We start from the raw sequence: 27,930 nt of genomic DNA, 5'->3' as shown, positions 1-27,930 counted from the left end.
ATCAATAAAATCAATTTAGCCTCAAATAAATAATGAAACATGTTCAATTTGGTTTAAATAATGCAAAAAGAAAGTGTTGGAGAAGAAAGTAAAAGTGTAATATGTGCCATGTAAGAAAGCTAACGTTTAAGTTCCTCGCTCAGAACATGAGAACATATGAAAGCTGGTGGTTCCTTTTAACATGAGTCTTCAATATTCCGAGGTAAGAAGTTTTAGGTTGTAGTTGTAATAGGAATTATAGAACTATTTCTCTCTATACGATTTGTATTTCATATACCTTTGACTATTGGATGTTCTTATAGGCACTTTAGTATTGCCAGTGTAACAGTATAGCTTCCGTCCCTCTCCGCGCTCTTACCTGGGCTCAAACCAGGAACACATCGACAACAACCACCCTCGAAGCAGCGTTACCCATCGCTCCACAAAAGCCGCAGCCCTTGCAGAGCAAGGGGAACAACCACTCCAAGTCTCAGAGCGAGTGACATTTGAAACGCTGTTAGCGCGCACCTCGCTAACTAGCTAGCCATTTCACATCGGTTTCACCAGCCTAATCTCGGGAGTTGATAGGCTTGAAGTCATAAACAGCGCAATGCTTGAAGCATTGCAAAGAGCTGCTGGCAAAACGCACGAAAGTGCTGTTTGAATGAATGCTTACGAGCCTGCTGGAGCCTACCATCACTCAGTCAGACTGCTCTATCAAATCATAGACTTAATTACAAGATAATAACACACAGAAATACGAGCCGTAGGTCATTAATATGGTCGAATCCGGAAACTATCATCTCGAAAACAAAACGTTTATTCTTTCAGTGAAATACGGAACCGTTCTGAATTTTATCTAACGGGCGGCATCCTTAAGTCTAAATATTCCTGTTATATTGCACAACCTTCAATGTTATTTCATAATTACGTAAAATTCTGGCAAATTAGTTCGCAACGAGCCAGGCTGCCCAAACTGTTGCATATACCCTGACTCTGCGTGCAATGAACGCAAGAGAAGTGACACAATTTCACCTGGTTAATATTGCCTGCTAACCTGGATTTCTTTTAGCAAAATATGCAGGTTTAAAAATATATACTTCTGTGTATTGATTTTAAGAAAGGCATTGATGTTTATGGTTAGGTACAGTCATGCAACGATTGTGTTTTTTTCCCGCAAATGCGCTTTTGTTAAATCATCTCCCGTTTGGCGAAGTTGGCTGTTTTTGTTAGGAAGAAATGGTTTTTACACAGTTCGCAACGAGCCAGGCGGCCCAAACTGCTGCATATACCCTGAATCTGTTGCAATAGAAGTGACACAATTTCCATAGTTAAAATAAATTCATGTTAGCAGGCAATATTAACTAAATATGCAGGTTTAAAAATATATAGTTGTGTATTGATTTTAAGAAAGGCATTGATGTTTATGGTTAGGTACACGTTGGAGCAACGACAGTCCTTTTTCGCGAATGCGCACCGCATCGATTATATGCAACGCAGGACACGCTAGATAAACTAGTAATATCATCAAACATGTGTAGTTAACTAGTGATTATGATTGATTGATTGTTTTTTATAAGATAAGTTTATTGCTAGCTAGCAACTTACCTTGGCTTCTTACTGCATTCGCGTAACAGGCAGGCTCCTCGTGGAGTGCAATGTAAGGCAGGTGGTTAGAGCGTTGGACTAGTTAACCGTAAGGTTGCAAGATTGAATCCCCGAGCTGACAAGGTAAAAATCTGTCGTTCTGCCCCTGAACAAGGCAGTTAACCCACGGTTCCTAGGCCGTCATTGAAAATAAGAATGTGTTCTTAACTGACTTGCCTAGTTAAATAAAGGTGTAAAAAAAAAATATATATAATTCTGTGCAGATCTTCTCAAGCTCTTTCAGGTTGTATGGGGAGCGTCGCTGCCCAGCTATTTTGAGGTCTCTCAAGAGATGTTCAATCGGGTTCAAGTCCGGGCTCTGGCTGGGGCACTCAAGGACATTCAGAGACTTGTCCAGAAGCCACTCCTTCGATGTCTTGGCTGTGTGTTTAGGGTCGTTAACCTGTTGTAAGGTGAACCTTCACCCTAGTCTGAGGTCCTGAGCGATCTGGAGTAGGTTGTCATTGAGGGTCTCTCTGTACTTTGCTCCGTTCATCTTTCCCTTGATCCTGACTAGTCTCCCAGTACCTGCAGCTGAAAAACATCCCCACAGCATGATGCTGCCACCATCATGCTTCACCGTAGGGATGGTGCCAAGTTTTTTCCAGACGTGATGCTTGGCATTCAGGCCAAAGAGTTCAATCTTGGTTTCATCAGATCAGAGAACCTTGTTTCTCATGGTCTGAGAGTCTTTAGGTGCCTTTTAGCAAACTCCAAGCAGGCTGTCATGTGCCTTTTACTGAGGAGTGGCTTCTGCCTGGCCACTCTACCATAAAGGCTTGATTGGTGGAGTGCTGCAGAGATGGTTGTCCTTCTGGAATGTTCTCCCACCTCCACAGAGGCACTCTGGAGCTCTGTCGGAGTGACCATCGGGTTCTTGGTCACCTCGCCGACCAAGGCCATTCTCCCTCAATTGTTCAGTTTGGCCAGGTGGCCAGCTCTAGGGTGAGACTTTGTGGTTCCAAACTTCTTCCATTTAAGAATGATGGAGGCCACTGTGTTTTTGGGGATCTTCAATATTGCAGATATTTGGTTCCCTTCCCCAGATCTGTGCCTCGACACAATCCTGTCTCAGAGCTCTAAGGACAATTCCTTCGACCTCATGGCTTGGTTTTTGTTCTGACATGCACTGTCAACTGTGGGACCTTAGGTGTATGCCTTTCCAAACCATGTGCAATCAATTGAATTTACCACAGATGGACTCCAATCAAGTTGTAGAAACATCTCAAGGATGATCAAACAGGATGCACCTGAGCTCAATTTCGAGTCTCATAGCGAACGGTCTAAGTACTTATGTAATTAAGTATTTCTGTTTTTTAATGTGAGATACATTTGCAAAAAATTATAAAAACCTGTTTTCATTTTGTCATTATGGGATATTGTGTGTAGATTGATGAGGGGGAAAAATTATTTAATCAATTTTAGAATAAGGCTGGAACGTAACAAAATTTAGAAAAAGTCAAGGGGTCTGAATATTTTCCGAATGCACTGTACGTATTCGTATTCTTATATACAGTACAGTTAAATTAGATCTTTAGAAAGAGGAAAGGTGCTGTGATACAATGTTTTTAATCTGTTTTTTAAAGCTAAACTTGCTTTTCTCCCGAGTAACCACCAGAGTATTCCATGATGACATGGCTCTATACATAACTGAGCGAAACATTAAATCTGTTTTTGCTTTCAGTTTCTCCTTAACCCTCAACCATGAAAGACTATCATTCATGTTGTTGATGTTAGTTCTATGTTTGCAGTTCAGGACAAGGTGTGCTGCTTTGTTTTGAGACAGCTGCTGCTTTGCCAGGTCTTTCTTTGCTGCACCTGACAATATTACCAAACAGTAATCAAGATGGGACAAGACCAGAGCCTGATCAACTAGTATGGATCTTTGTGTCAAAAACACAGAACATATTTTTATAACAGACATACCATCTTCACAACAACTTTCTCAACACTTGACCATGACAACTGATCATCCAATGTTACTCCTATGAGTTGAGCTTCTTCAACTTGATCAGTGTTCACACCCTTTATGCACAACTCCAGTTGAGGTTTAGGTCAAAGAGAATGCTTTTGTTTTCATATGTATTCAAGACCAGTTTATTGTTAATTATGGCTGTAGGTGCTGATGTGTAGAGTGTGCAATCATCAGCATACATAGTCATTTTAGCTTGTTGTAAGAGAAGTGGCAAATCATTTGAAAAAATAGAGAACAGTAACAGCATATCTGATGTTAGAGAAGCGTCCATTGAAGAATACTCTCTTGAGTTCGATTGGATAGGTAACTCTCCAACCATTTTTTATTTATTTAACTAGGGAAGTCAGTTAAAAACAAATTCTTATTTACAATGAAAGCCTACCCCGGCCTAACCCGGACGACACTGGGCCAATAGTGCGCCGCCCTATGGGACTCCCAATCACGGCCGGTTCTGATACAGCCTGGAATCGAACCAGGGTCTGTAGCACGTCTCTATGCGTCTCTAGGACGCCTCTATGCAGTGTCTTAGACCGCTGCACCACTTAGGAGCCCATGTGATGGCAGGTGATGTAAAGTCATAAAAAGTTAGTTTTTTCAGTAACAAATTACGATCAATAACAACAAACACTGCACTGAAATCTAACAATACAGCTCCAACTATGATGTTAGTATGCATTTCATTTAGCCAATCATTCAGTCATCTGAGTCAGTGCAGATGAAGTTGAGTGCCCTTCCCTATATGCATGCTGAAAGTCAGTAGTTAACTAGCATTGTATTTGTTCAAACAATTTCCTCCGTCAGTTTACCAAGGACAGGCAGCAAACATATTGGTCGGCTGTTAGAGCCAGGAAAGGGTGCTTTATTATTTTTAGGTAGTGGAATTACTTTAGCTTCCTTCCATGCCTGTGGACACACTCCTTTAGGCATTGGTTAAAGACATAGCAAATAGGGATGGCAATACAGTCTGCTACCATTCTCAATAGTTTCCCATTTAGGTTGTCTATACCTGGTGGCTTATCATTATTGATGGATAACAATCGTTTTCCCACCTCTTCCACACAAACTTGACCAAATTTAAAACAGCAATCCTTCTCTTTCATTATTAGATCTTCAATACATAAATATGATGGTTCGCTGTTTAATATTGTCATTTCACTCCTTAGTTTGTCCACTTTACCAGTGAAATAGTCATTGAGATGATTGGCTATATCAAAAGGTTTTGTTATAAATGACCCATCAACTTCAATGAACGATGGAGATTAATTGGGGTTTCTGCCCATTTTACATTTTACTTGCCTGCAATGTTATTAACACAGTCTACAATTGTATTTTACCTCTCTCTCTCTCTCTCTCTCTCTCTCTCTCTCTCTCTCTCTCTCTCTCTATGGGTTGTATTTAAAATGGTGTTTGTTCTTCGCTGGTTGCGCTTTTCTTGTGGCAACAGGTCATTTATCAAAATCGGGTTTATCAAAATCGGGTTTATTTTCTTCAAATTCTTTTTCTCTGATATGGTCATGCAAGTGCAGATCAGTTTCCACCTCATTTTATGGGCAGTGTGCACATAGCCTGTCTTCTCTTGAAAGCCAGGGTTGCCTACGTCGGCCTTTCTCAATAGCAAGGCTATGCTCACTGAGTATGTACATAGTCAAAGCTTTCCTTAAGTTTGGGTCAGTCACAGTGGTCAGGTATTCTGCCACTGGGTACTCTCGTTTTAGGACCAGATAGCATTCTAGTTTGCTCTGTTTTTTTGTTAATTCTATCCAATATGTCAAGTAAATATCTTTTTGTTTTCTCATGATTTGGTTGGTTCTAATTGTGCTGCTGTCCTGGGGCTCTGTGGGGTCTGTTTGTGTTTATGAACAGAGCCCCAGGACCAGCTTGCTTACGGGACTCTTCTCCAGGTTAATTTCTCTGTAGGTGATGGCTTTGTTATGGAAGGTTTGGGAATCGCTTCCTTTTAGGTGGTTGTAGAATTTAACGTCTCTTTTCTGGATTTTGATAATTAGCGAGTATCGGCCTAATTCTGCTCTGCATGCATTATTTGTTATTTTAGCAGCATTCTGTATGCAGAGTCTCAATTTGGTGTTTGTCCCATTTTGTGAATTCTCGGTTGGTGAGCGGACCCCAGACCTCACAACCATAAAGGGCAATGTGTTCTATAACTGATTCAAGTATTTTTAGCCAGATCCTAATTGGTATGTCGATTTTATGTTCCTTTTGATGGCATAGAATGGCCTTCTTGCCTTGTCTCTCAGATTGTTCACAGCTTTGTGGAAGTTACATGTGAAGCTGATGTTTAGGCCAAGGTATGTATAGTTTTTTAGTCTGCTCTAGGGCAATGGTGTCTAGATGGAATTTGTATTTGTGGTCCTGGCGACTGGACCTTTTTTGTAACACCATTATTTTGGTCTTACTGAGATTTGCTGTCAGGGCCCAGATCTGGCAGAATCTGTGCAGAAGATCTAGGTGCTGCTGTAGGCCCTCCTTGGTTGATGACAGAAGGACCAGATCATCAGCAAACAGTAGACATTTGACTTCAGATTCTAGGAGGGTGAGGCCAGGTGCTGCAGACTGTTCTAGTACCCTCGCCAATTCGTTGATATATGTATGCTGAAGAGGGTGGGGCTTAAGCTGCATCCCTGTATCACCCCACGGCCCTGTGGGAAGAAATGTGTGTTTTTACATGGATTTTATAATGTTTTTCTCCCCAACACCACTTTCCATCAATTTGTTTAGCAGACCCTCATGCCAAATCGAAGGCTTTTTTGAAATCAACAAAGCATGAGAAGACTTTGCCTTTGTTTTGGTTTGTTTGTTTATCAATTAGGGTGTGCAGGATGAATACGTGGTCTGTCGTATGATAATTTGGTAAAAAGCCAATTTGACATTTGCTCAGTACATTGTTTTCACTGAGCAAATGTACGAGTCTGCTGTTAACCTCTCTGGTACAAGCGTCCCACCTCGACAACAGCCAGTGAAATTGCAGGGCGCCAAATTCAAAACAACAGAAATCCCATAATTAAAATTCCTCAAACATACAAGTATTATCCACCATTTTAAAGATAATGATGATCTTCATCAGATGACACTCATAGGACTTCATGTTACACAGTACATGTATGTTTTGTTCGATAAAGTTCATATTTATATCCAAGAATCTTAGTTTACATTGGCGCGTTATGGTCAGAAAAGCATTGTCTCAAACAAACATCCAGTGAAAGTGCGGAGAGCCACATCAAATTACAGAAATACTCATCAGAAACATTGATAAACGATACAAGTGTTAAACATACGAATAAAGATAAACTTCTCCTTAATGCAACCGCTGTGTCAGATTTCAAAAAGGCTTTATGGAGAAAGCACACTTTGCGATTATGTTAGGTCTGCACCTAGCCACAGAAACCCATACAGCCATTTTCCAGCCAAGGAGAGTGTCATAAAAGTCAGAAATAGCATTAAAATTAATCACTTACCTTTGATGATCTTTATCTGGTGGCACTCCCAGGTCTCCATGTTAGACAATAAATGTTGGTTTGTTCGATAATGTCCCTCTTTATGACCAAATACCTCATTTTTGTTCGCGCGTTTTGTCCAGTAATCCGAATGCTTAACCTCTCTAGGGTACGTGAGACGTTAGTGTCCCACCTCTTCAACAGCCAGTGAAACTGCAGGGTACCAAATTCAAAACAACAGAAATCCCATAATTAAAATTCCTCAAACATATATGTATTTTACACCATTTTAAAGATACACTTGTTGTAAATCCAGCCACATTGTACGATTTCAAAAAGGCTTTACGACGAAAGCAAACCAAACGATTATGTTAGGTGAGTGTCTATTCACAGAATAACACAGCCATTTTTTCAGCCAAAGAGAGGTTTCACAAAAAGCAGAAATATAGATAAAATTAATCACTAACCTTTGATGATCTTTATCAGATGACACTCATAGGACTTCATGTTACACAATACAGGAATGCTTATAATGTTTTGTTTGGTAAAGTTCATATTTATATCAAAAATTCTGAGTTTACATTGGCGCCTTACGTTCAGAAGTTTCAAAACATCCTTTGATTTTGCAGAGAGCCACATCAATTTACAGAAACATTGCTAAAAGATACAACTGTTATGCATGGAATTTTAGATGCACTTCTCTTTAATGCAACCGCTGTGTCAGATTTCAAAAAAGCATTACGGAAAAAGCAAAAGCCATGCAATAAACTGAGGTTGGCGCTCAGAGCCCAATTAAGACACAAATATAGCCGCCATATTATGCAGTCAACAAAAGTCATAAAAGCATTATAAATCTTCACTTACCTTTGCTGATCTTCATCGGAATGCACTCCCAGGACTCCCACTTCCACAAGAAATGTTTGTTTTGTTCGGTAATGTCCATCATTTATGTCCAAATAGTTACTTTTGTTAGCGCGTTTGGTAAACAAATCCAAAGTCACGAAGCGCGTTCACTAAAAGCAGACGAAATGTCAAAAAGTTCCGTAACAGTCAGTAGAAACCTCTCAAAAGATGTATTGAATCAATCTTTAGGATGTTTTTAACATAATTCTTCAATAATGTTCCAACCGGGAAATTCCTTTGTCTTCAGAAAAGCAAATAGAACGGGAGCAAACTCTCATGTAAACGCGCATGGTCAGCTCGTGGCTGCTGGCAGACCTCTGACTCATTCCTCTCTCCTTCGGCCCCACTAAACAGTAGAGGCATCAGACAAGGCTCTAAAGGCTGTTGACATCTAGTGGAAGCCTTAGGAAGTGCAACATTACCAATATCCCACTGTATCTTCAATAGGAGCTGAGTTGAAAATCTACCAACCTCAGATTTCCCACTTCCTGGTTGGATTTCTTCTCAAGTTTTTGCCTGCCATATGAGTTCTGTTATACTCACAGACATCATTCAAACCGTTTTAGAAACTTCAGAGTGTTGTCTATCAAATTCTACTAATAATATGCATATTCTATGGCTTTGTAGTTTTTATGGCTTTGTAGCAGGCTGTTTGCTCTGGGCATGCTTTTCATCCGGACGTGAAAATACTAAATAAATAATAAATAATAATAAATAAATACTAATAATAAATAAAGGATTTTTAAAAGTACAATAAAAGTTATTAGAAACATGCCAAACAATGTTTAAAATCAGTCCTCTGTTTGGTTGTTTTTTAAATAAATTTTTAAACCTTTTCTCCCCAATTTCGTGGTATCCAATTGTTAGTAATTACTATCTTGTCTCATCGCTACAACTCCCGTACGGGCTCGGGAGAGTCGAAGGTCGAAAGCCATGCATCCTCCGAAACACAACCCAACCAAGCTGCACTGCTTTTTAACACAGCGCGCCTCCAACCCGGAAGCCAGCCGCACCAATGTGTCGGAGGAAACACCGTGCACCTGGCTCCCTTGATTAGCGCGCACTGCACCCGGCCCGCCACAGGAGTCGCTGGTGCTCGATGAGACGAGGATATTCCTAACGGCCAAACCCTCCCTAACCCGGACGACGCTAGGCCAATTGTGCGTCGCCCCACGGACCTCGCGGTCGCGGCCGGCTAGCGCTGCGAAGCAGTGCCCTAGACCACTGCACCACCCGGGAGGCCCGATCCCCTGGTTGTTTTTGTCATAAATAATCAATAATATTTCAACCGGACAAAAGCTTCGTCAATAGGAAAGGAGAAACAAGAAAGGCGCGTTCCCGATCAAGCGCACGGCTGATGAATGGAAATTTCCACTGGCCACAGATTGAAAGCGCTGTATCTCTCTCATTTCTCAGAGTAAAAGCCTGAAACATTGCCTAAAGACTGGCCACATGTAGAGGAAGCCACAGAGCTCGTGAAATGGGTCCTAAGTCTTTGTATGGTGGATAGGCTTTCAATGGAAAAACAGCCTTTCAAAATAATAGTACTTCCTGGTTGGATTTTCCTCGGGTTTTTGCCTGCCATATCAGTTCTGTTATACTCACAGACATTATTTTAATAGTTTTGGAAACTTTAGAGTGTTTTCTATCCAAATCGACTACTTATATGCATATCCTATCTTCTGGGCCTGAGTAGCAGGCAGTTCAATTTGGGCACGCTTTTCTTCCAAAATTCAGAATGCTGCCCCCTACCCTAGTGAAGTTAATGATAATGCAAAGGATTTTCCCAAGGTTCCTGTTGACGCATATCTCACAGTAGTTATTGGGGTCAATTTTGTCTCCACTTTTGTGGTTTGGGGTGATCATTCCTTGGTTCCAACTCTTTTTTTCTTTTCTTTTTTTTTTCTTAAATTTTTATCCCATTTTCTCCCCAATTTTTCGTGGTGTCCAATCGCTAGTAATTACTACCTTGTCTCATCGCTACAACTCCCGTACGGGCTCGGGAGAGACGAAGGTCGAAAGCCATGCGTCCTCCGAAGCACAACCCAACCAGCCGTACTGCTTCTTAACACAGCGCGCCTCCAACCCGGAAGCCAGCCGCACCAATGTGTCGGAGGAAACACCGTGTACCTGGCCCCCTTGGCTGGCGCGCACTGCGCCCGGCCCGCCACAGGAGTCGCTGGAGCGCGATGAGACAAGGATATCCCTACCGGCCAAACCCTCCCTACCCCGGACGACGCTATGCCAATTGTGCGTCGCCCCACGGACCTCCCGGTCGCGGCCGGCTGCGACAGAGCCTGGGCGCGAACCCAGAGACTCTGGTGGCGCAGTTAGCACTGCGATGCAGTGCCCTAGACCACTGCGCCACCCGGGAGGCCCTTGGTTCCAACTCTTGGAGAAGATGACAGAGCTAAGGATGATGTTAAAGAGTTTTAGTATAGCCAATTGGAATTTGTTGTCTGTATATTTTATAATTTCATTGTCCTCTAGTTCATTCAAGGTAATTGGAGAATCCAGTGGGTTTTCGTAGTCTTTAATAGTTGATTCTCAGATTTGTATTTGATTATGTATATGTTTTTGCTGTTTGTTCTTTGTTATAGAGCCAAAACCATTGGAGAAGTGGTTTACCCATACATCTCCATTTTGGATAGATACAGTGGCTTGCGAAAGTATTCACCCCCTTTGGCATTTTTACTATTTTGTTGCCTTACAACCTGGAATTAAAATGTATATTTTGGGCATTTGTATCATTTAATTTACACAACATGCCTACCACTTTGAAGATGCAAAATATTTTTTATTGTGAAACAAACCTTTTTTTTTCTGCTGCCAAGTTTACACCTTCACTATTACAGTAGATCTTCTTGTCCAGGAGGTTGTCTAAAAGGGATTGAATTTGTTGTTGCCTCTCTCTCTCTCTCTCTCTCTCTCTCTCTCTCTCTCTCTCTCTCTCTCTCTCTCTCTCTCTCTCTCTCTCTCTCTCTCTCTCTCTCTCTCTCTCTCTCTCTCTCTCTCTCTCTCTCTCTCTCTCTCTTTCTTTCTTTCTTTCTTTCTTTCTTTCTTTCTTTCTTTCTTTCTGCAGAGCTCCTGCCCAGGGAGGCTCTCCTCCACCTCTCAGTGCGTCTGGGTTTGCTCCATCTCTCCCGCTTTCTGATTGGCCAGCCTATGGGTCAGAGGGCACTGACCATGCCCAATGAGGAGGGGGAAACGCCCCTCCAGCTGGCTCAGAGGAGAGGAGACCACTCCCTCTTTATGGCACTCGCTACGTGAGTCTCCGCCTCTTTTCATCACAACGAGTATATCAACATCATGTTTATATATTTATTTATTTACTTTATTTAACCAGGTAACTTATTGAGAACAGTCTCTTTTACAATAACGACCCAAGATCAATCATTTGTGTGAGGGATGATTGTAATAAGACTGAAAATGGCCAACCCAATCAGATAACTAACACATACCTTCCCACTTCACTTCCATACAGTTCACCTGTCCCTCAGAGGTCTCCCCTTGTCGGGGTGTGGTGTGTATGGGCAGATAGCACCCGTGTACTGAGGTTCTGTCCTGGATCTGGCTGCCTCTCCCTCACCTTCCTGGGGGGCCCTGAGAGCAGTGTTCTGGGCAACATCCTGGTCCTCAGAGAGAAACTGATGGACCACAACATCCTCAGACAGGTAAGATCAGGGCCTGTATTCAGAGAGTAGTAGTGCTGATTTAGGATACATTTTGTCTTTAAGATCATAATAAATAAGATTACATGGACAGGTGGGGCACTGATCCTAAATCAGCTGTAGGTAACATGATCCTACTCTATGCTTTGTGGATCGTGACCCAGGATTCAAAGCAGTGTTCAGCTTTTAGCTCTTTTTCTGTTCAGCTGAGTCCAGTGGATTACGCAGGAAAACATTGTGTTTAAGGAAAAACTAAAGCTGACTTAATTCTCTACTGTAGTACAATGTAATACAACTGGTATAATTATAGGTTGTAATGTGGATGTTACACACACTGAGTCGTAAACATGATCAAAGAAAACTGCTCTGTTTCATCAACTAACTGTTGAACGTGGTGGAGGCTGTTGAGGGGAAGATGTCTCATGATAATGGCTAGAACGGACCTAAAAGGAATGGCATCAAACATGTTTGATGTATGTGATACCATTCCACTGATTCCGCTCCAGCCGTTACCACGAGCCCATCCTCCCCAATTAAGGTGCCACCAACCCCCTGTGGTTGAATGACAGACATTAATATGGCTGTTGAACGATTAGGTTGCATAATGTTGTTGTAGCAACCTACTGATGTGTTTTATTGTAGTGTTTACAACTATGAACGTTTATGGATGAACTGAGTAGCTGCTAAAATACATAAAGGGATCTTCTTTATTTTTATTGTTTTATACAAAGTAGTATAATAGTGAAGACATCAAAACTATGAAATAGCACATATGGATTCATGTAGTAACCAAAAAGTTTTAAACAAATCAACATATTTTATATTTGAGATTCTTCAAAGTCACCACACTTTGCCTTGATGACAGCTTAGCACACACAGGTCTAACAGGAAGTGGACATGTAATTCATTCATTGACTATGTTTTACTGTAAACAAACCTTTATATAATACATTGACATTGAAGTTCATAGATTATGTTACCTACAGTATTAGTTTATTATTATTATTACTAAGAGCATGTTGTCACGGAGCTCCTGTATTTGTCACAGATCTCAGCACTGCGAGGTGATGTTCAGATGGAGGACAGTTACGGATTGGACGTCCATAGAAGTGATGCCAGTGACGGAGGTGAGTGTGAAACACCGAACTCAGGATTGTGACTTTAATCTGGTGATAATAGCCTGTTCCTAAATCTGTTTAGGAGAGGCAGCCAGCTTTTGCCTACTCTGTTGTCATTGTCAAGCGAAACATTGGCATGACAATTCCATAAGGAGTTTGCAAGAGAGCAGAAACAGACTGCCACCCAGGCAGTGGGGATGAGTAGTGATTTAGTGGTTCCTGGAGAAGTGGGTATACTCAAATGTTGTTTAACATTTCCCAAACGGCCCGCCCAGCGAAGGAAAGGCACCCTGTGTGAAAAATTCTATGAGAAAAAGTGACATACACTCTGAATTACCTAAAACGATAAATCCCATATTGGTCTTTTATAGTCAGGCCAACCCAAGCTGTACCTTGCAAGTAGGCTAATAGTAGGCCAACTATTGAGACAGATAAATTAGGCTGTCATTTATCTTAGCTTGGTGGAAAACCACTTATCACAGTCATAGTAAGTACATTTTTCCTCAATAAAGTAACTATCAGCAAAGTCAGTGCTAGTAGGGGGAGAAAAAAGTCAAGTGCGAGTGTTAGTTCACAAAAGGCAACAATGGATGTTCTAAATCCATAACAATGCTTAAACCACATCAGGAGACCACTTTTGAGGTCGGAAAAATCTAAGAAATTTTGATTTTTGAGTGTAGTTACCCTTTTAACAGGCACCAATCACTGTTGTTTGGTTAGGTGTTTCTGTAACACATGAGATAGAGTTTGAAAAACAAATGGCCACTGGATTGATGCAAATATTCATGATATCATAGGTTTTTGGGAAAGTCTTTCCATCTACCAGAAGACGGTAAGGCTATCATTAGCATCACTATATTTGTCCTGTTCCTTAATTGTTTGAAACTTGGACATTTAATTCATATTATGAGGCAGGTCTTACCTTGCTTCAAAATAGCCTATAACCAAAATCCCACCATAGAAATGTGGAACAAATTATTTTATAAAGACTTCCTCATATGCGTTCTCCTGTTCTAATTGTTTTCTTTCTACTTTCTTTCATTGTCTAGCAGCCAAAGGCATTATCCTAATCATATTAGAAACCCGTGATAATTGTTGCATCTTTCGATCTCCCCTCTTCCTAAATTTCTAAGAGATATTTCCATCTCTGTCCATGAAACCGCTCGCATGTATGGCGCGCCTTTTAGAATGGTGTTTTCCTGCAAATTGAATTTTGGAACATTTGCGAGTAGGCCTAACACTGTGTGTACATTGCTGCACCTACAATGTGAGTAAATTATACTTAAAAAATTTTTATTTTTATTTTACCGTTATTTTACCAGGTAAGTTGACTGAGAACACGTTCTCATTTGCAGCAACGACCTGGGGAATAGTTACAGGGGAGAGGAGGGGGATGAATGAGCCAATTGTAAACTGGGGATTATTAGGTGACCATGATGGTTTGAGGGCCAGATTGGGAATTTAGCCAGGACACCGGGGTTAACACCCCTACTCTTACGATAAGTGCCATGGGATCTTTAATGACCTCAGAGAGTCAGGACACCCGTTTTAACGTCCCTACTTCAATCAACATTTTAAGCTAAACATTCTGATATGTTCCATCAGCCTAATTAATTGATACGGCGTATACCTCCACTACTCTACTTTAATATGCATCGTGGGGATTGAGAAGTGAGTATACGCAATGCCCACTGAAAAATAAGTGGATATACGGCATATACCTGCATTTACCTCCACTACACCACTGGGGATGAGTCTTTTCAGCAAACTCTGTTAAGAGAGTCATGGTCTCAGTCATGGTTCTTTCTTTGGGTTCACAAACAGCAATGTTGACCAGTGGACAGGTTCAGTTGCCACAAATAGAACACAAAGGCCAGGCCATGAACAGTGTTTGCACGTAGGACACACAGAGAAGAGCAGAGCCCAGTCCAAACACATATATGCATGCACGTACACCCTGCCTGTCCCTCTTCTTGTGTGTCTGTCTGTCTGTCTGTCTGTCTGTGTGTGCCTCCATCATGCCACTCAGCACCCAGCCAGTAGACACGTGTCAGCTAGTCAACTGTTTAAATGACCTAAACAGACAATACACACTCAGTACACAAATGTCGGCAAGTTTTGTGCTACACAGGATACACACTGCACAGGGACAAGAAGAGAGAGTCTGTATCAGAGAGATTAATGAGGCAGAGGGGAAAGGGGGAGGAGAAGAGAGTGAGAGAGAGAGGGGAAACAGAGAAGGAGAAATGAGAGCGAGAAGAGCAGTGAGTGCAAGCGACTCGGAGCAGTTGCTGCCGCCTCAAAGACACACACACTGCCGATCTCTCTTGTTTCTGGTAACCATAGCGACGACAGGCTTGATATCAATGCCTACATAGAGAGACAGGAAGTCTATCTCAGTATCGACCTCATCCCACAGCAGCCCCCCCCCCCCAGTCAGACTGGAGGGGAACACTATAGATCTATAGATCTGTACTAGGAAACAACCTCTGTCTTCCTCATATGTTGCTTTTGCTCTGCTGCTAGTGAAGCAGAGTCAGGCTAGCAGTGATTTCAGCATGTTTACCGGAGAAGTCATCTGTCTCTTCTTGTGGCCAATTATACCGCTTATTTAAAGGGTGTTAGATGGCGACATACAGGTGACTTTAAGTGTTATTCTCCTCCTCTGCAGGTCTGGGCAGGGGGCTGCCACTTAGATACCTTACTCTGGTGGATAGTGTGAGTATATCAGTCTGCTCTTCTTTTCAAATGTAATGACCTGGTACATCAATGAGTTTGATGTGTGTGTGTCTGGATCTGTGTTTCTCCCTGTGTGTTGTGTGAGGGTGATGAGAGTGAGTATGTGGTGTGCATACATTTTCTGCTCTTTGGGAAAGCTTTTTGCCTTATTGTGTGTGTGTGTGTGTTTCATTATGACAATTCGGAGGAGCAGTGCCCTTCTGGACTGCCCACATGCATTCACCTCATCCTCCGATGGAGCTGTGTGGCTGTCTGATTTCTGTTTTGTAAAATAGGTTTTTGAAGATCAGCTTGTTCTCTCTCTGGATGATGATGAGGAGCTTCCAACGTTACAAACAGGTACGATCCATTCATCTGTTTATCTCTCTGTCGTTCTCTCTCTCTCCCTCCTCTTTATTCTCTCTCTCTCTCTCTCTCTCTCTCTCTCTCTCTCTCTCTCTCTCTCTCTCTCTCTCTCTCTCTCTCTCTCTCTCTCTCTCTCTCTCTCTCTCTCGTAGTAAAGACAGTTAGTGTGTGAGTGATGCCCTCAGGAGATCTCTGTTGTTGTCAGTAAGGAATGCAATGTAAGTACAAGCACCCGATATGTAACTGCTGAATTCCGTCAGTCGTAATTATCTCCTGTCAGGCTTAGCCTGAACACACTTTTGACATGAGAGTCAGGTCGGTAGGAGCAACTCTGACATTGGGGACGCACACCCTAGTCATAGACTGTTCTCTCTGCTACCATACGGCAAGCGGTACCGGAACGCCAAGTCTAGGTCCAAGAGGCTTCTAAACAGCTTCTTCCCCCAAGCTATACGACTCCTGAACATCTAATCAAATGGCTCCCCAGACTATTTGCATTGCCCCCCCCCCCCTCCCTTTACACCACTGCTACTCTCTGTTGTTAACATCTATGCATAGTTACTTTAATAACTCTACCTACATGTGCATATTACCTCAACAAACCGGTGCCCCCGCACATTGACTCTGTGCCGGTACCCCCCTGTATATAGTCTCGCTATTGTTATTTTGCTGCTGCTCTTTAATTACTTGTTACTTGTTACTCTTGTTTTTTTTAAACTTCATTGTTGGTTAGGGGCTTGTAAGTAAGCATTTCACTCTAAGGTCTACACCTGTTGTGTTCGGCGCATGTGACTAATACAATTTGATTTGATTTGATATATTCAATTGAACAACCATTTTGGTTGGAATCGTACCGTAATATTTTCAACTTGTAATACAATTATTATACTGTAATAATAACCAGCAACATACACAGTTAAAAAGTGGTTTACTAAAAAAAAGGTAGACTTGAAAGGTCAAGCTGAAATTTATGAATCTCCACTCTACACAATTATGAAAAATATAATATCATCTTGGCTGCCACTCTCCTACATGAAGTTACGACATCCATTAAACCCTCTAGACTTAAGATGCTATCATTTCATTAGAGGTCATATACACTGAGTATACCAAACATTAGGAACACCTTCCTAATATTTATTTAATATTTTATCCTCAGAACAGCCTCAATTCGTTGGGGTTTTCAACATATCTACAAGGTGTTGAAAGCGTTCCACAGGGATGCTGGTGCATGTTGACTCCAATGCTTCCCACAGTTGTGTCAAGTTGGCTGGATGTCCTTTGGGTGTTTGACCATTCTTGATACACATGGGAAACTGTCACGTTCCTGCCATGATCATGATAGGACCAAACAAAGTCTTAACACATGAACGTCCTGACCCATAATCACTGTGATGAAGATAAAGACATCAAAGCTGAAGTATCTTAAATGTGCCAGAGAGTTTGCCAGGGGTTGTGTGCTGGTGTACAGGCAGTTGCCAAGAACCTTACTTATAGTCCTTTGCACTATAATGTTTTTTATATATATACACTACCGTTCAAAAGTTTGGGGTCACTTACAAATGTCCTTGTTTTTGAAAAAAAAAAAAAAGTCCATTAAAATAACATCAAATTGATCAGAAATACAGTGTAGACATTGTTAATGTTGTAAATTACTATTGTAGCTGGAAACGGATGATTTTTGGGGGGAATATCTACATAGGCGTAGAGGCCCATTATCAGCAACCATCACTCCTGTGTTCCAATGGCACGTTGTGTTAGCTAATCCAAGTTAATCATTTTAAAAGGCTAATTGATCATTAGAAAACCCTTTTGCAATTATGTTAGCACAGCAGAAACTGTTGTTCTGATTAAAGAAGCAATAAAACTGCTTTCTTTAGACTAGTTGAGTATCTTGAGCATCAGCATTTGTGGGTTCGATTACAGGCTCAAAATGGACAGAAACAAAGACCTTTCTTCTGAAACTCGTCAGTCTATTCTTGTTCTGAGAAATGAAGGCTATTCCATTTGAAAAATTGCCAAGAAACTGAAGATCTTGTACAACGCTGTGTACTACTCCCTTCACAGAACAGCGCAAACTGGCTCTAACCAGAATAGAAAGAGGAGTGGGAGACCCCGGTGCACAACTGAGCAAGAGGACAAGTCTTCAACTGGCAGCTTCATTAAATAGTATCCGCAAAACACCAGTCTCAACGTCAACAGTGAAGAGACGACTCTGGGATGCTGGCCTTCTAGGCAGAGAAGAAGCCATGTCTCAGACTGGCTAATAAAAATAATATATTAAGATGGGCAAAAGAACACAGACACAGGACAGAGGAATTCTGCCTAGAAGGCCAGCATCCCGGAGGCGCCTCTTCACCGTTGACGTTGAGATTGGTGTTTTGTGGGTCCTATTTAATGAAGCTGCCAGTTGAGGACTGTTGAGGACGGTTTCTGTTTCTCAAACTAGACACTCTAATGTACTTGTCCTCTTGCTGACCCTATGATGAAGACTAAGACAGTGATTGTGCAAGTAATTATGTAGTTAGCAAGTATTCTTGGCTTCAAAACATTCACTGTCAGTTTTTCACACAACCAGAACTACCCAGCGTTAGCTAGTTAGATACAACCTGGCACAGCTAAAAATGACTAAACTGTAAATGTAAAGCTAACTAGCTATTAGCCAGGAGAAAGCTTATAGTTGCTCACGTTCATTCTAACATATCAATGTGTATTAATATTCATAGACTTTTTACTTGAACTTACTTTGTTGTTGCCAATAACAATTACTTTCCCCTGTGCAGTGAGAATTGATGGTGGTGGTGCTGCACAGGTCTTCTTCTCTCTCACACACACTGTCCCACTGCTATTAACAACTGAGAGTAGAATGAAGTAGTTTTCTAAATAAATTATTGCATATTTATGTACAGTACCAGTCAAATGTTTGGTGACACCTAGTCATTCCAAGGTTTTTCTTTGTTTTTACTATTTTCTACATTGTAGTATATTAATAAAGACATCAAAACTATGAAATAACACATTTGGAATCATGTAGTAACCAAACAAGTGTTAAACAAATCAAAATATATTTTATATTTGATATTCTTCAAAGTAGTCACCCTTTTCCTTGATGACAGCTTTGCACACTCTTGGCATTCTCTCAACCTGCTTCATGATGTAGTCACCTGGAATGCATTTCAATTAACAGTTGTGCCTTGTTAAAAGTTAATTTGTGGAATTTCTTTCCTTCTTAATGCGTTTGAGCCAATAAGTTGTGTTTGGACAAGGTAGGGGTGGTATACAGAAGATAGACCTATTTGGTAAATGACCAAGTCCATATTATGGCAAGAACAGCTCAAATTAGCAAAGAGAAATGACAGTCCATCATTACTTTAAAACATGAAGGTCAGTCAATGTGGAAAATAACTTTGAAAGTTTCTTAAAGTGCAGTCGCAAAAACCATCAAGCGCTATGATGAAACTGGCTCTCATGAGGACCGCCACAGGAAAGGAAGACCAATTGCAGCCCAAATAAACTCTTCACAGAGTTCAAGTTTACAAACACATCTCAACATCAACTGTTCAGAGGAGACTGCGTGAATCAGGCCTTCATGGCCGAATTGCTGCAAAGAACCCACTAATAAGAGGAAGATACTTGCTTGGGCCAAGAAACTCGAGCAATGGACATCAGACCAGTGGAAATCTGTCCTTTGGTCTGATGAGTCCAAATTTGAGGTTTTTGGACCCAACTGCTGTGTCTTTGTGAGACGCAGAGTAGGTGAACGGATGATCTCCACATGTGTGGTTCCCACCGTGAAGCATGGAGGAGGAGGTGTGATGGTGTGGGGGTGCTTTGCTGGTTACACTGTCTAGGATTTATTTAGAATTCAAGGCACACTTAACCAGCATGGCTACCACATCATTCTGCAGCAATACGCCATCCCATCTGGTTTGCGCTAAGTGGGCCTATCATTTGTTTTTCAACAGGACAATGACCCATATCACACCTCCAGGCTGTGTACAGGCTATTTGACCAAGAAGGAGAGTGATGGAGTGCAGCATCAGATGACCTGGCCTCCACAATCACCTGACCTCCACCCAATTGAGATGTTTGGGATGAGTTGTACCGCAGAGTGAAGGAAAAGCAGTCAACAAGTGCTCAGCATATGTGGGAACTTCTTCAAGACTGTTGGAAAAGCATTCCTTATGATGCTGGTTGAGAATGCCTAGAGTGTGCAAAGCTGTCATCAAGGCAAAGGGTGGCTCCTTTGAATAATTGTTTTTGCTTACTGCAGGATTCAAAATGTGTTATTTCATAGTTTTGATGTCTTCACTATTATTCTACATTGGAAAAACCCTTGAATGAGTAGGTGTGTCCAAACTTTTTACTGGTACTGTATATACATATATATATTTTAAAATATATATCATTTTACGTGTCTCTATCATAGGGGGGTCTCCTATGCCCTTGATTCTAACTTTCTTTAACTTTAAGGGGCGTCACGGCAACTGGCAGGGGTGTAAGACTCATTGAGTTCAATAGTTTAGCTAATGGATTTATTGTGCTCCCTTCACTGCTCTGCAACCAGGGGGATTGTGCTGTCTGTTCACACCATGGTGTCCCTCATAATGACTCAGCTTCATAGAGTCCCAGTCTCTCTCCCCTCCTTAACTAGCCCAGGAATCTGCCCTGTCACTGGGACAAAGGGAAGAATGGGGTCACCACAGACGGGGACCTGTAAAATTCCCTCTAAACTAGGAGCAAATAACCCCCCCCCCTTGTCTCCCTCTTTTCTCCCTGACTCCCTTCTGTCTCACCCCCTCCTCCCCACCCCAGCCCACCCCCAGCCTCATGGGTTGGACAGTGTACTACACTGTTAGAAAAAGGGTTCCAAAAGGGTTCTTCGGCTGCCCCAATAGGGGAACCGTTTTTGGTTCCAGGTAGAACTCTTTTCGGTTCCTCTGTGTAAAGGCTTCTACATGGAACCCAAAGGGGTTCTACCTGGAACCAAAAGGGTTCTCCTATGGGTATGGTTGAAGGACCCTTTTAGGTTCTAGATAGCAATACTTTTTTTCTAAGAGTGTACCTAAATAAATTTGTCTCTCTCTGCCTCCCCCTGTCTCCCCCTGCCTCCCCCTATCTCCCTCACCCACCTGCCCATTGGGTCCTAGTAACTCTCTCCCTGAATAAGTCTTACCCCTCTCCCCCTTTTCTCACTCTGCCTCTCCCCTACACCAGCCCGTGGGTTGGACAGACAGTGGACCTCTGTAATTGAAGTGAAAGGAGGAATGTTAACAAGCTCAAATGTCATAGGCTCTACAAAAGCTGACATTTAAGATGATCCTTCCACACGCTGGAACCCCGTGCTCCCCTCTGACAAAGCACACACAGAGAAGAAACACACACCCACGCACAGAAACAGAAATACTTCCATGAACACACATATTCACACACACTAAACTTGTGAGGACTTTTTGAGGACCAACAATTGATTCCCATTCAAAACCTATTTTCCCCAGCCCCTAAACCTAACCTAAACCTAACCTTAACCCTAACCTTGACCTTAAACCTAACCTCAACTCCTAACCCTAAACCTAACCACTAACCGTTAACCCTAATTCCAACCCTAACCCCAATTCTAACCCTAACCCTAACCCTAAACCTAAAATTTAATGGTACTCACAAGTGTAGTAAAACGTGTTCACACACACACACACACACACACACACACACACACACACACACACACACACACACACACACACACACACACACACACACACACACACACACACACACACACACACACACACACACACACACACACACACACACACACACACACACACTCTCTCTCTTTACCAGTGAAAGTCTTGTTGAGGAGGAGGATGCTGAGAGTTTGAGGGGGTTGCCGTGGCGATGGGAAATGCTAATTTCCTGTACGTTGTCAGGGGAGATGCCAGTGAGAATGGAGAGTTTGCTGTAAACTCAGAAACTGGAGTCTGGTTCTGCTAGGAGCAGGCTGTAACACTGCTGCAGGTCCCTCACACTGCTGGGTGTGTGTGTGTGTGTGTGTGTGTGTGTGTGTGTGTGTGTGTGTGTGTGTGTGTGTGTGTGTGTGTGTGTGTGTGTGTGTGTGTGTGGGTGTGGGTGTGGGTGTGTGCATGCTTGCTTTGTGTGTGCATGCTTGCTTGCGTGAGTATATGTGCATAGAGAAATAGCAGAACACAATGAGATAGAAACCAACCCAGTCCTTGGCTAACCTTGATTGCCTATTTGTGTGTGTGTGTGTGTGTGTGTGTGTGTGTGTGTGTGTGTGTGTGTGTGTGTGTGTGTGTGTGTGTGTGTGTGTGTGTGTGTGTGTGTGTGTGTGTGTGTGTGTGTGTGTGTGTGTGTGTGTGTGTGTGTGTGTGTGTGTGGGGTGATTGGGCTTACTCAACAAGAGCCCTTAGGAAAGGATACAGAGCTGTCATCACATCCCATTCTTTCCTCTCTCAGTTCTGTTCAGCATTTCCTGACAGCACATACACATCCACAGGGATTCAAGGTTGTGAAATGTAGGGGAATTTCCTGTCATAATTTGTTTGATTCTCTGGCCTTGGCTGACATCTCCCTCTTTGACCACCTGTATACCTGGGACTGTAGGAACACTACAGGACTGGCAAAACATGGACTCTGACACCTGGGACTGTAGGAACACTACAGGACTAGCAAAATGTAGACTCTGACACCTGGGACTGTAGGAACACTACAGGACTGGCAAAACGTGGACTCTGACACCTGGGACTGTAGGAACACTACAGGACTGGCAAAACGTGGACACTGACACCTCGGACTGTAGGAACACTACAGGACTGCCAAAATGTAGACTCTGACACCTCGGACTGTAGGAACACTACAGGACTGGCAAAATGTAGACTCTGACACCTCGGACTGTAGGAACACTACAGGACTGGCAGAACGTGGACTCTGACACCTAGGACTGTAGGAACACTACAGGACTGGCAAAATGTAGACTCTGACACCTGGGACTGTAGGAACACTACAGGACTGGCAAAACGTGGACTCTGAAACCTGGGACTGTAGGAACACTACAGGACTGGCAAAATGTGGACTCTGACACCTGGGACTGTAGGAACACTACAGGACTGGCAAAATGTGGACTCTGACACCTCGGACTGTAGGAACACTACAGGACTGGCAAAATGTAGACTCTGACACCTGGGACTGTAGGAACACTACAGGACTGGCAAAACGTAGACTCTGACACCTGGGACTGTAGGAACACTACAGGACTGGCAAAACGTGGACTCTGGCACCTGGGACTGTAGGAACACTACAGGACTGGCAAAATGTGGACACTGACACCTGGGACTGTAGGAACACTGCAGGACTGGCAAAATGTGGACTCTGGCACCTGTGACTGTAGGAACACTACAGGACTGGCAGAACGTGGACACTGACACCTCGGACTGTAGGAACACTACAGGACTGGCAAAACGTGGGCGCTGGCACCTGGGACTGTAGGAACACTACAGGACTGGCAAAACGTGGACACCGACACCTGGGACTGTAGGAACACTACAGGACTGGCAAAACGTGGAAGCTGGCACCTTGGACTGTAGGAACACTACAGGACTGGCAAAACGTGGACGCTGGCACCTTGGACTGTAGGAAAACTACAGGACTGGCAAAACGTGGACTCTGGCACCTGGGACTGCAGGAACACTGCAGGACTGGAAAAACGTGGACGCTGGTACCTGGGACTGTAGGAACACCTTGGACTGGCAAAACGTAGACACTGACACCTTGGACTGTAGGAACACTACAGGACTGGCAAAACATGGACACTGACACCTTGGACTGTAGGAACACTACAGGACTGGCAAAACGTGGACACTGACACCTGGGACTGTAGGAACACTACAGGACTGGCAAAACGTGGACACTGACACCTGGGACTGTAGGAACACTACAGGACTGGCAGAACGTGGACACTGACACCTGGGACTGTAGGAACACTACAGGACTGGCAGAACGTGGACTCTGACTCTGTATCCCCTTTTTATTACCCCTTGCCCTCTTTTCCCAGAATACACATTCAGAGATGGACCTCCAAGTCAGGTAAAGAGGGGGGAACAGGCAAGACATACACTGTCCTATTTCTGGACTATCTTACACTAGGTACCTTATGAGGTGTGTTAAAACACTGGAAAATAAGCGTTTTCACAGATCAGATACTGATTCGGATTGATAGTGGAAGTGAGTCTGGTTCTGGTTCCATTGATGTAAAGCCGAGACTTGTCTGTTGTTGTTGGAGAATCACATTACATTCATCTGCCGGGGATTCCAGTAGCAGTTTGGTTTTTACAGTTTCCCCCATTCTGGCTGGAAGTCTCCTGTGCTCCGATACACTTTTATGAAATGTCAGCTCTCTTCCTCAGTCTTTCCCACATTTGGACTAGTGCATGTGCTTCTCTTTTGTGTGTGTGTGTGTGTGTGTGTGTGTTTGTGTGTGTGTTTGTGTGTGTGTGTGTGTGTGTGTGTGTGTGTGTGTGTGTGTGTGTGTGTGTGTGTGTGTGTGTGTGTGTGTGTGTGTGTGTGTGTGTGTGTGTGTGTGTGTGTGTGTGTGTGCGTGTGCATGTTTGGCATGTCTGTGAGTGCATGCATGTATGTGTGTCTCAGAGTACAGACTGGGTATTGGGTAAAGAGTGTTTTTGTGTGTGAGGGGGCTGTGATGTGTTCCTATGGGAAGATTTGTAGTGGGTAAGATGGGGAGGTCCCTTAATGACCTCAGTGTGTGTGTGTGTGTGTGTGTGTGAGTGAACCATGCTACGCTACTGCTAGCACTACTGCTACCGCTAAAAATTACCACAGCAGACCAGAGGGAGGGAATTATGCTAAGCTAAAGCTAATGTCTACCACAGTAGAGCACAGGGAGGAAATGCCTCTAATACACAGGATTTCCCTAACATTAGCAGGGGCGTGGTTGGCAGCTAACATCAAACACTGGCTGGAGAAAACAGAGAACTGTCTCGTGTTTTATCTTCTTGAGCAGACGTATGTTTATGATGTTATGTCTAGGACAGAGAATATGCTCGAACCTTGTGCCAAAATGTTTTTTAACCGGCACACAATCGAAAACCCTGATCGTCACTGATACTAAGACAAAAGACAAAGTGTTAGGTGTATATCTGTATTAAACACCTGTACCTAAACTATAAGACCCATGATTATGTAATAGTTATAATTGCCCTAGTCGGTTATGGCATCCCACAGACTAGGCTACCAAAGGGTTAAATTAGATGTGTGTAGCGGTTCTGTTCCAAGCTTTGCCTTAACATAACAACCCTCTAAATGTCAGAAAGGAGTAATACTGCATCATTCGTTCCCTCTCTTTATTTTCCTCTATTCTCTCTCTCTCTCTCTCTCTCTCTCTCTCTCTCTCTCTCTCTCTCTCTCTCTCTCTCTCTCTCTCTCTCTCTCTCTCTCTCTCTCTCTTTATTTTCCTCTCTCTCTCTCTCTCTCTCTCTCTCTCTCTCTCTCTCTTTATTTTCCTCTGTTCTCTCTCTCTCTCTCTCTCTCTCTCTCTCTCTCTCTCTCTCTCTCTCTCTCTCTCTTTATTTTCCTCTCTCTCTCTCTCTCTCTCTCTCTCTCTCTCTCTCTCTCTTTATTTTCCTCTCTCTCTCTCTCTCTCTCTCTCTCTCTCTCTCTCTCTCTCTCTTTATTTTCCTCTGTTCTCTCTCTCTCTCTCTTTATTTTCCTCTCTCTCTCTCTCTCTCTCTCTCTCTCTCTCTCTCTCTCTCTCTCTCTCTCTCTCTCTCTCTCTCTTTATTTTCCTCTATTCAATTCAATTCAATTCAATTGACTTTATTGACATGGCAAGTTCATTATTACTTACATTGTCAAAGTATACATATCGAAAAATAAAAATCAAATATATATGTATATATATATAAAATATATATATATTTATATATAAATAAATGGTGGGACCAACAGTAATAATAATAGTAGTAGTGGACATGGGATTACCATTAACAACAACTACAACAACAATATTAATCAGAACAACAATACATTAAATCAACAGTAGTAGACCAGTGTCAACATGCCTCAGATGACATATGACCTGGTACGAAAGACAAAACAAAACTAAGCAAAACGGGAAATATTATCAACATTACTTTGCATTTTTCACTGGCTGTCCCTCAGGTTGTGGCAGGAGGACACATATTTGGCTGCCAAAACTGCACATTTTGGCTTTTCACCCAATATGTATTTGATTTTTTCTTCATCTTTTATAGTTTCAAATTCTTTGTATTGAGTTATAATTTTGGGAAAGAAATATGCTCTTAGGTCTGAGTATTTGTCACAGTGTAGTAGGAAATGCACCTCTGTCTCTACCTCTCCCCTGGAGCAGAGTGAGCACAGCCTGTCCTCTCTGGGCAGCCAGGTTTGTCTGTGACGACCGGTCTCTATAGCCAGACTGTGCTCACTGAGTCTGTACCTAGTCAATATTTTCCTCAGTTTTCTATCAGTCACAGTGGTCAGATAGTCTGCCACCATGTACTGTCTGTTTAGAGCCAAATAGCATTGAAGTTTACTTTGATTTTTTGTGGTGTCTTTCCAATAGGTTATATATTTTTCTTTTTGTTTTGTGATGATTTGGTTGGGCCAGATTTTCTGAGGGCTGTCCCGAGGCTCTATGGGGTTGGTTTGGGTTGGTGAACTGAGCCTCAGAACCAGCTGGCTGAGGGGACTCTTCTCTGGTTTCATCTCTTGACATTGTAGAGCTGTGTGATGGAATGTTTTAGGGTCACTTGTTTTTAGATGGTTGTAAAATTTGATGGCTCTTTTTTCTATTCGAATGAGGAGGGGGTATTGGCCCAATTCTGCCCTACATGCGTTATTTTGAGTTTTTTTTTGTACTTGCAATACAGTCTTGCAAAACTCTGCATGCAATATTTCAGTTGGATGTTTGTCCCATTTAGTAAATTCATTATTAGAGAGTGGACCCCATACTTCACTGCCATATAGAGCAATTGGTTCTATAACTGATTGAAAAATTTTGAGCCAGATTCTAATTGGAATTTCAATTTTGATGTTCCTTTTAATGGCATAGAATGCTCTTCTTGCTTTGTCTCTCAGCTCATTCACAGCCATGTGAAAGCTACCTGTGTAGCTGATATTTAGTCCTAGATGTGTGTAGTTTTTGGTGTGTTCTAATAGAACTGTGTCCAAATAGAATTTATATTTGTCATCCTTATTTCCCGACCTTTTTTGGAATATCATTATATTTGTTTTTTTTTAGGTTAACGGTCAGAGCCCAGGTCTGACAGAACCTGTGAAGACGATCTAGGTGCTGCTGTAACCCCTCTTTAGTGGGAGACAGCAGCACCAGGTCATCTGCGTACAGCAGACATTTGATTTCAGTGTTGTGTAGGGTGATACCAGGTGCTGCCGATTCTTCTAATGTTTTTGCCAATTCATTAATGTAGATGTTAAATAATGTTGGACTTATTGGGCAGCCCTGTTTCTATTCTCTCTCTCTCTCTCTCTCTCTCTCTCTCTCTCTCTCTCTCTTTATTTTCCTCTGTTCGCCAGACTATTGGCCTTTTAACCAGTCAAATGGTTGGCTCACTGACACAGACCTATCAGAGCCCAACCAAGCAGCTGATATATGGGAAATAGGAAGGAATATTTTCCATCATGTAGATTCTAGAAATACCACGTCAGAGGAAATGGATGTTTTCCATTGTCGTAACAGCATGCTATTCACCTCTGAACTGGTATTTGCTAATTTAATATTGTTTTGATGAATGAGAGATTTAATACATCATCAGTTGGTTGGCCTGTTTGTGTTTTGATAACCTCAATCAGTATATTTTTGACCATAATGTAGTTTTCTTACTTAGCACAAATTTTGCTGGAATTCTTTTGGGCAGTGTTCATTTCACCCGCTGTTTGACTGATGGCTATCCCCCCCAAACTGGCTGTAGTTATTCTTAGTGCGTCTCTTGTGTTGTTTTCTCCAGTAAAGTCCCAGACGACCCACCCCAGAGGAACCCAGAGACAGTTCTCTCACTCTGCTGCTACAGACACATTAGCCTCCATGATCA

At 42.5% G+C, this 27,930-nt stretch overlaps 1 protein-coding gene across 2 annotated transcripts in view; it reads left to right on the top strand.

Moving 5' to 3' along the window:
• The window catches only part of LOC129818143 (rho guanine nucleotide exchange factor 28-like), a 116,526-nt gene that overhangs the window by 27,712 nt on the left and 60,884 nt on the right, over positions 1-27,930 (top strand). For both annotated transcript variants that reach the window (XM_055873780.1, XM_055873779.1), the window contains exons 5-10: positions 11,039-11,222; positions 11,441-11,630; positions 12,676-12,754; positions 15,417-15,463; positions 15,760-15,823; positions 27,847-27,930. The exon at positions 27,847-27,930 is cut by the window's right edge and continues 26 nt beyond it. In XM_055873780.1, coding sequence (XP_055729755.1) covers positions 11,039-11,222; positions 11,441-11,630; positions 12,676-12,754; positions 15,417-15,463; positions 15,760-15,823; positions 27,847-27,930 — 648 coding nt within the window. The remainder of the gene's footprint in view (positions 1-11,038; positions 11,223-11,440; positions 11,631-12,675; positions 12,755-15,416; positions 15,464-15,759; positions 15,824-27,846) is intronic.

This window comes from Salvelinus fontinalis, chromosome 21, assembly GCF_029448725.1.
Source record: "Salvelinus fontinalis isolate EN_2023a chromosome 21, ASM2944872v1, whole genome shotgun sequence".
Lineage (NCBI taxonomy): Eukaryota > Metazoa > Chordata > Actinopteri > Salmoniformes > Salmonidae > Salvelinus > Salvelinus fontinalis.
Note: the sequence above shows the minus strand (reverse complement) of the source record. Positions and strands in the feature narration are given on the sequence as shown.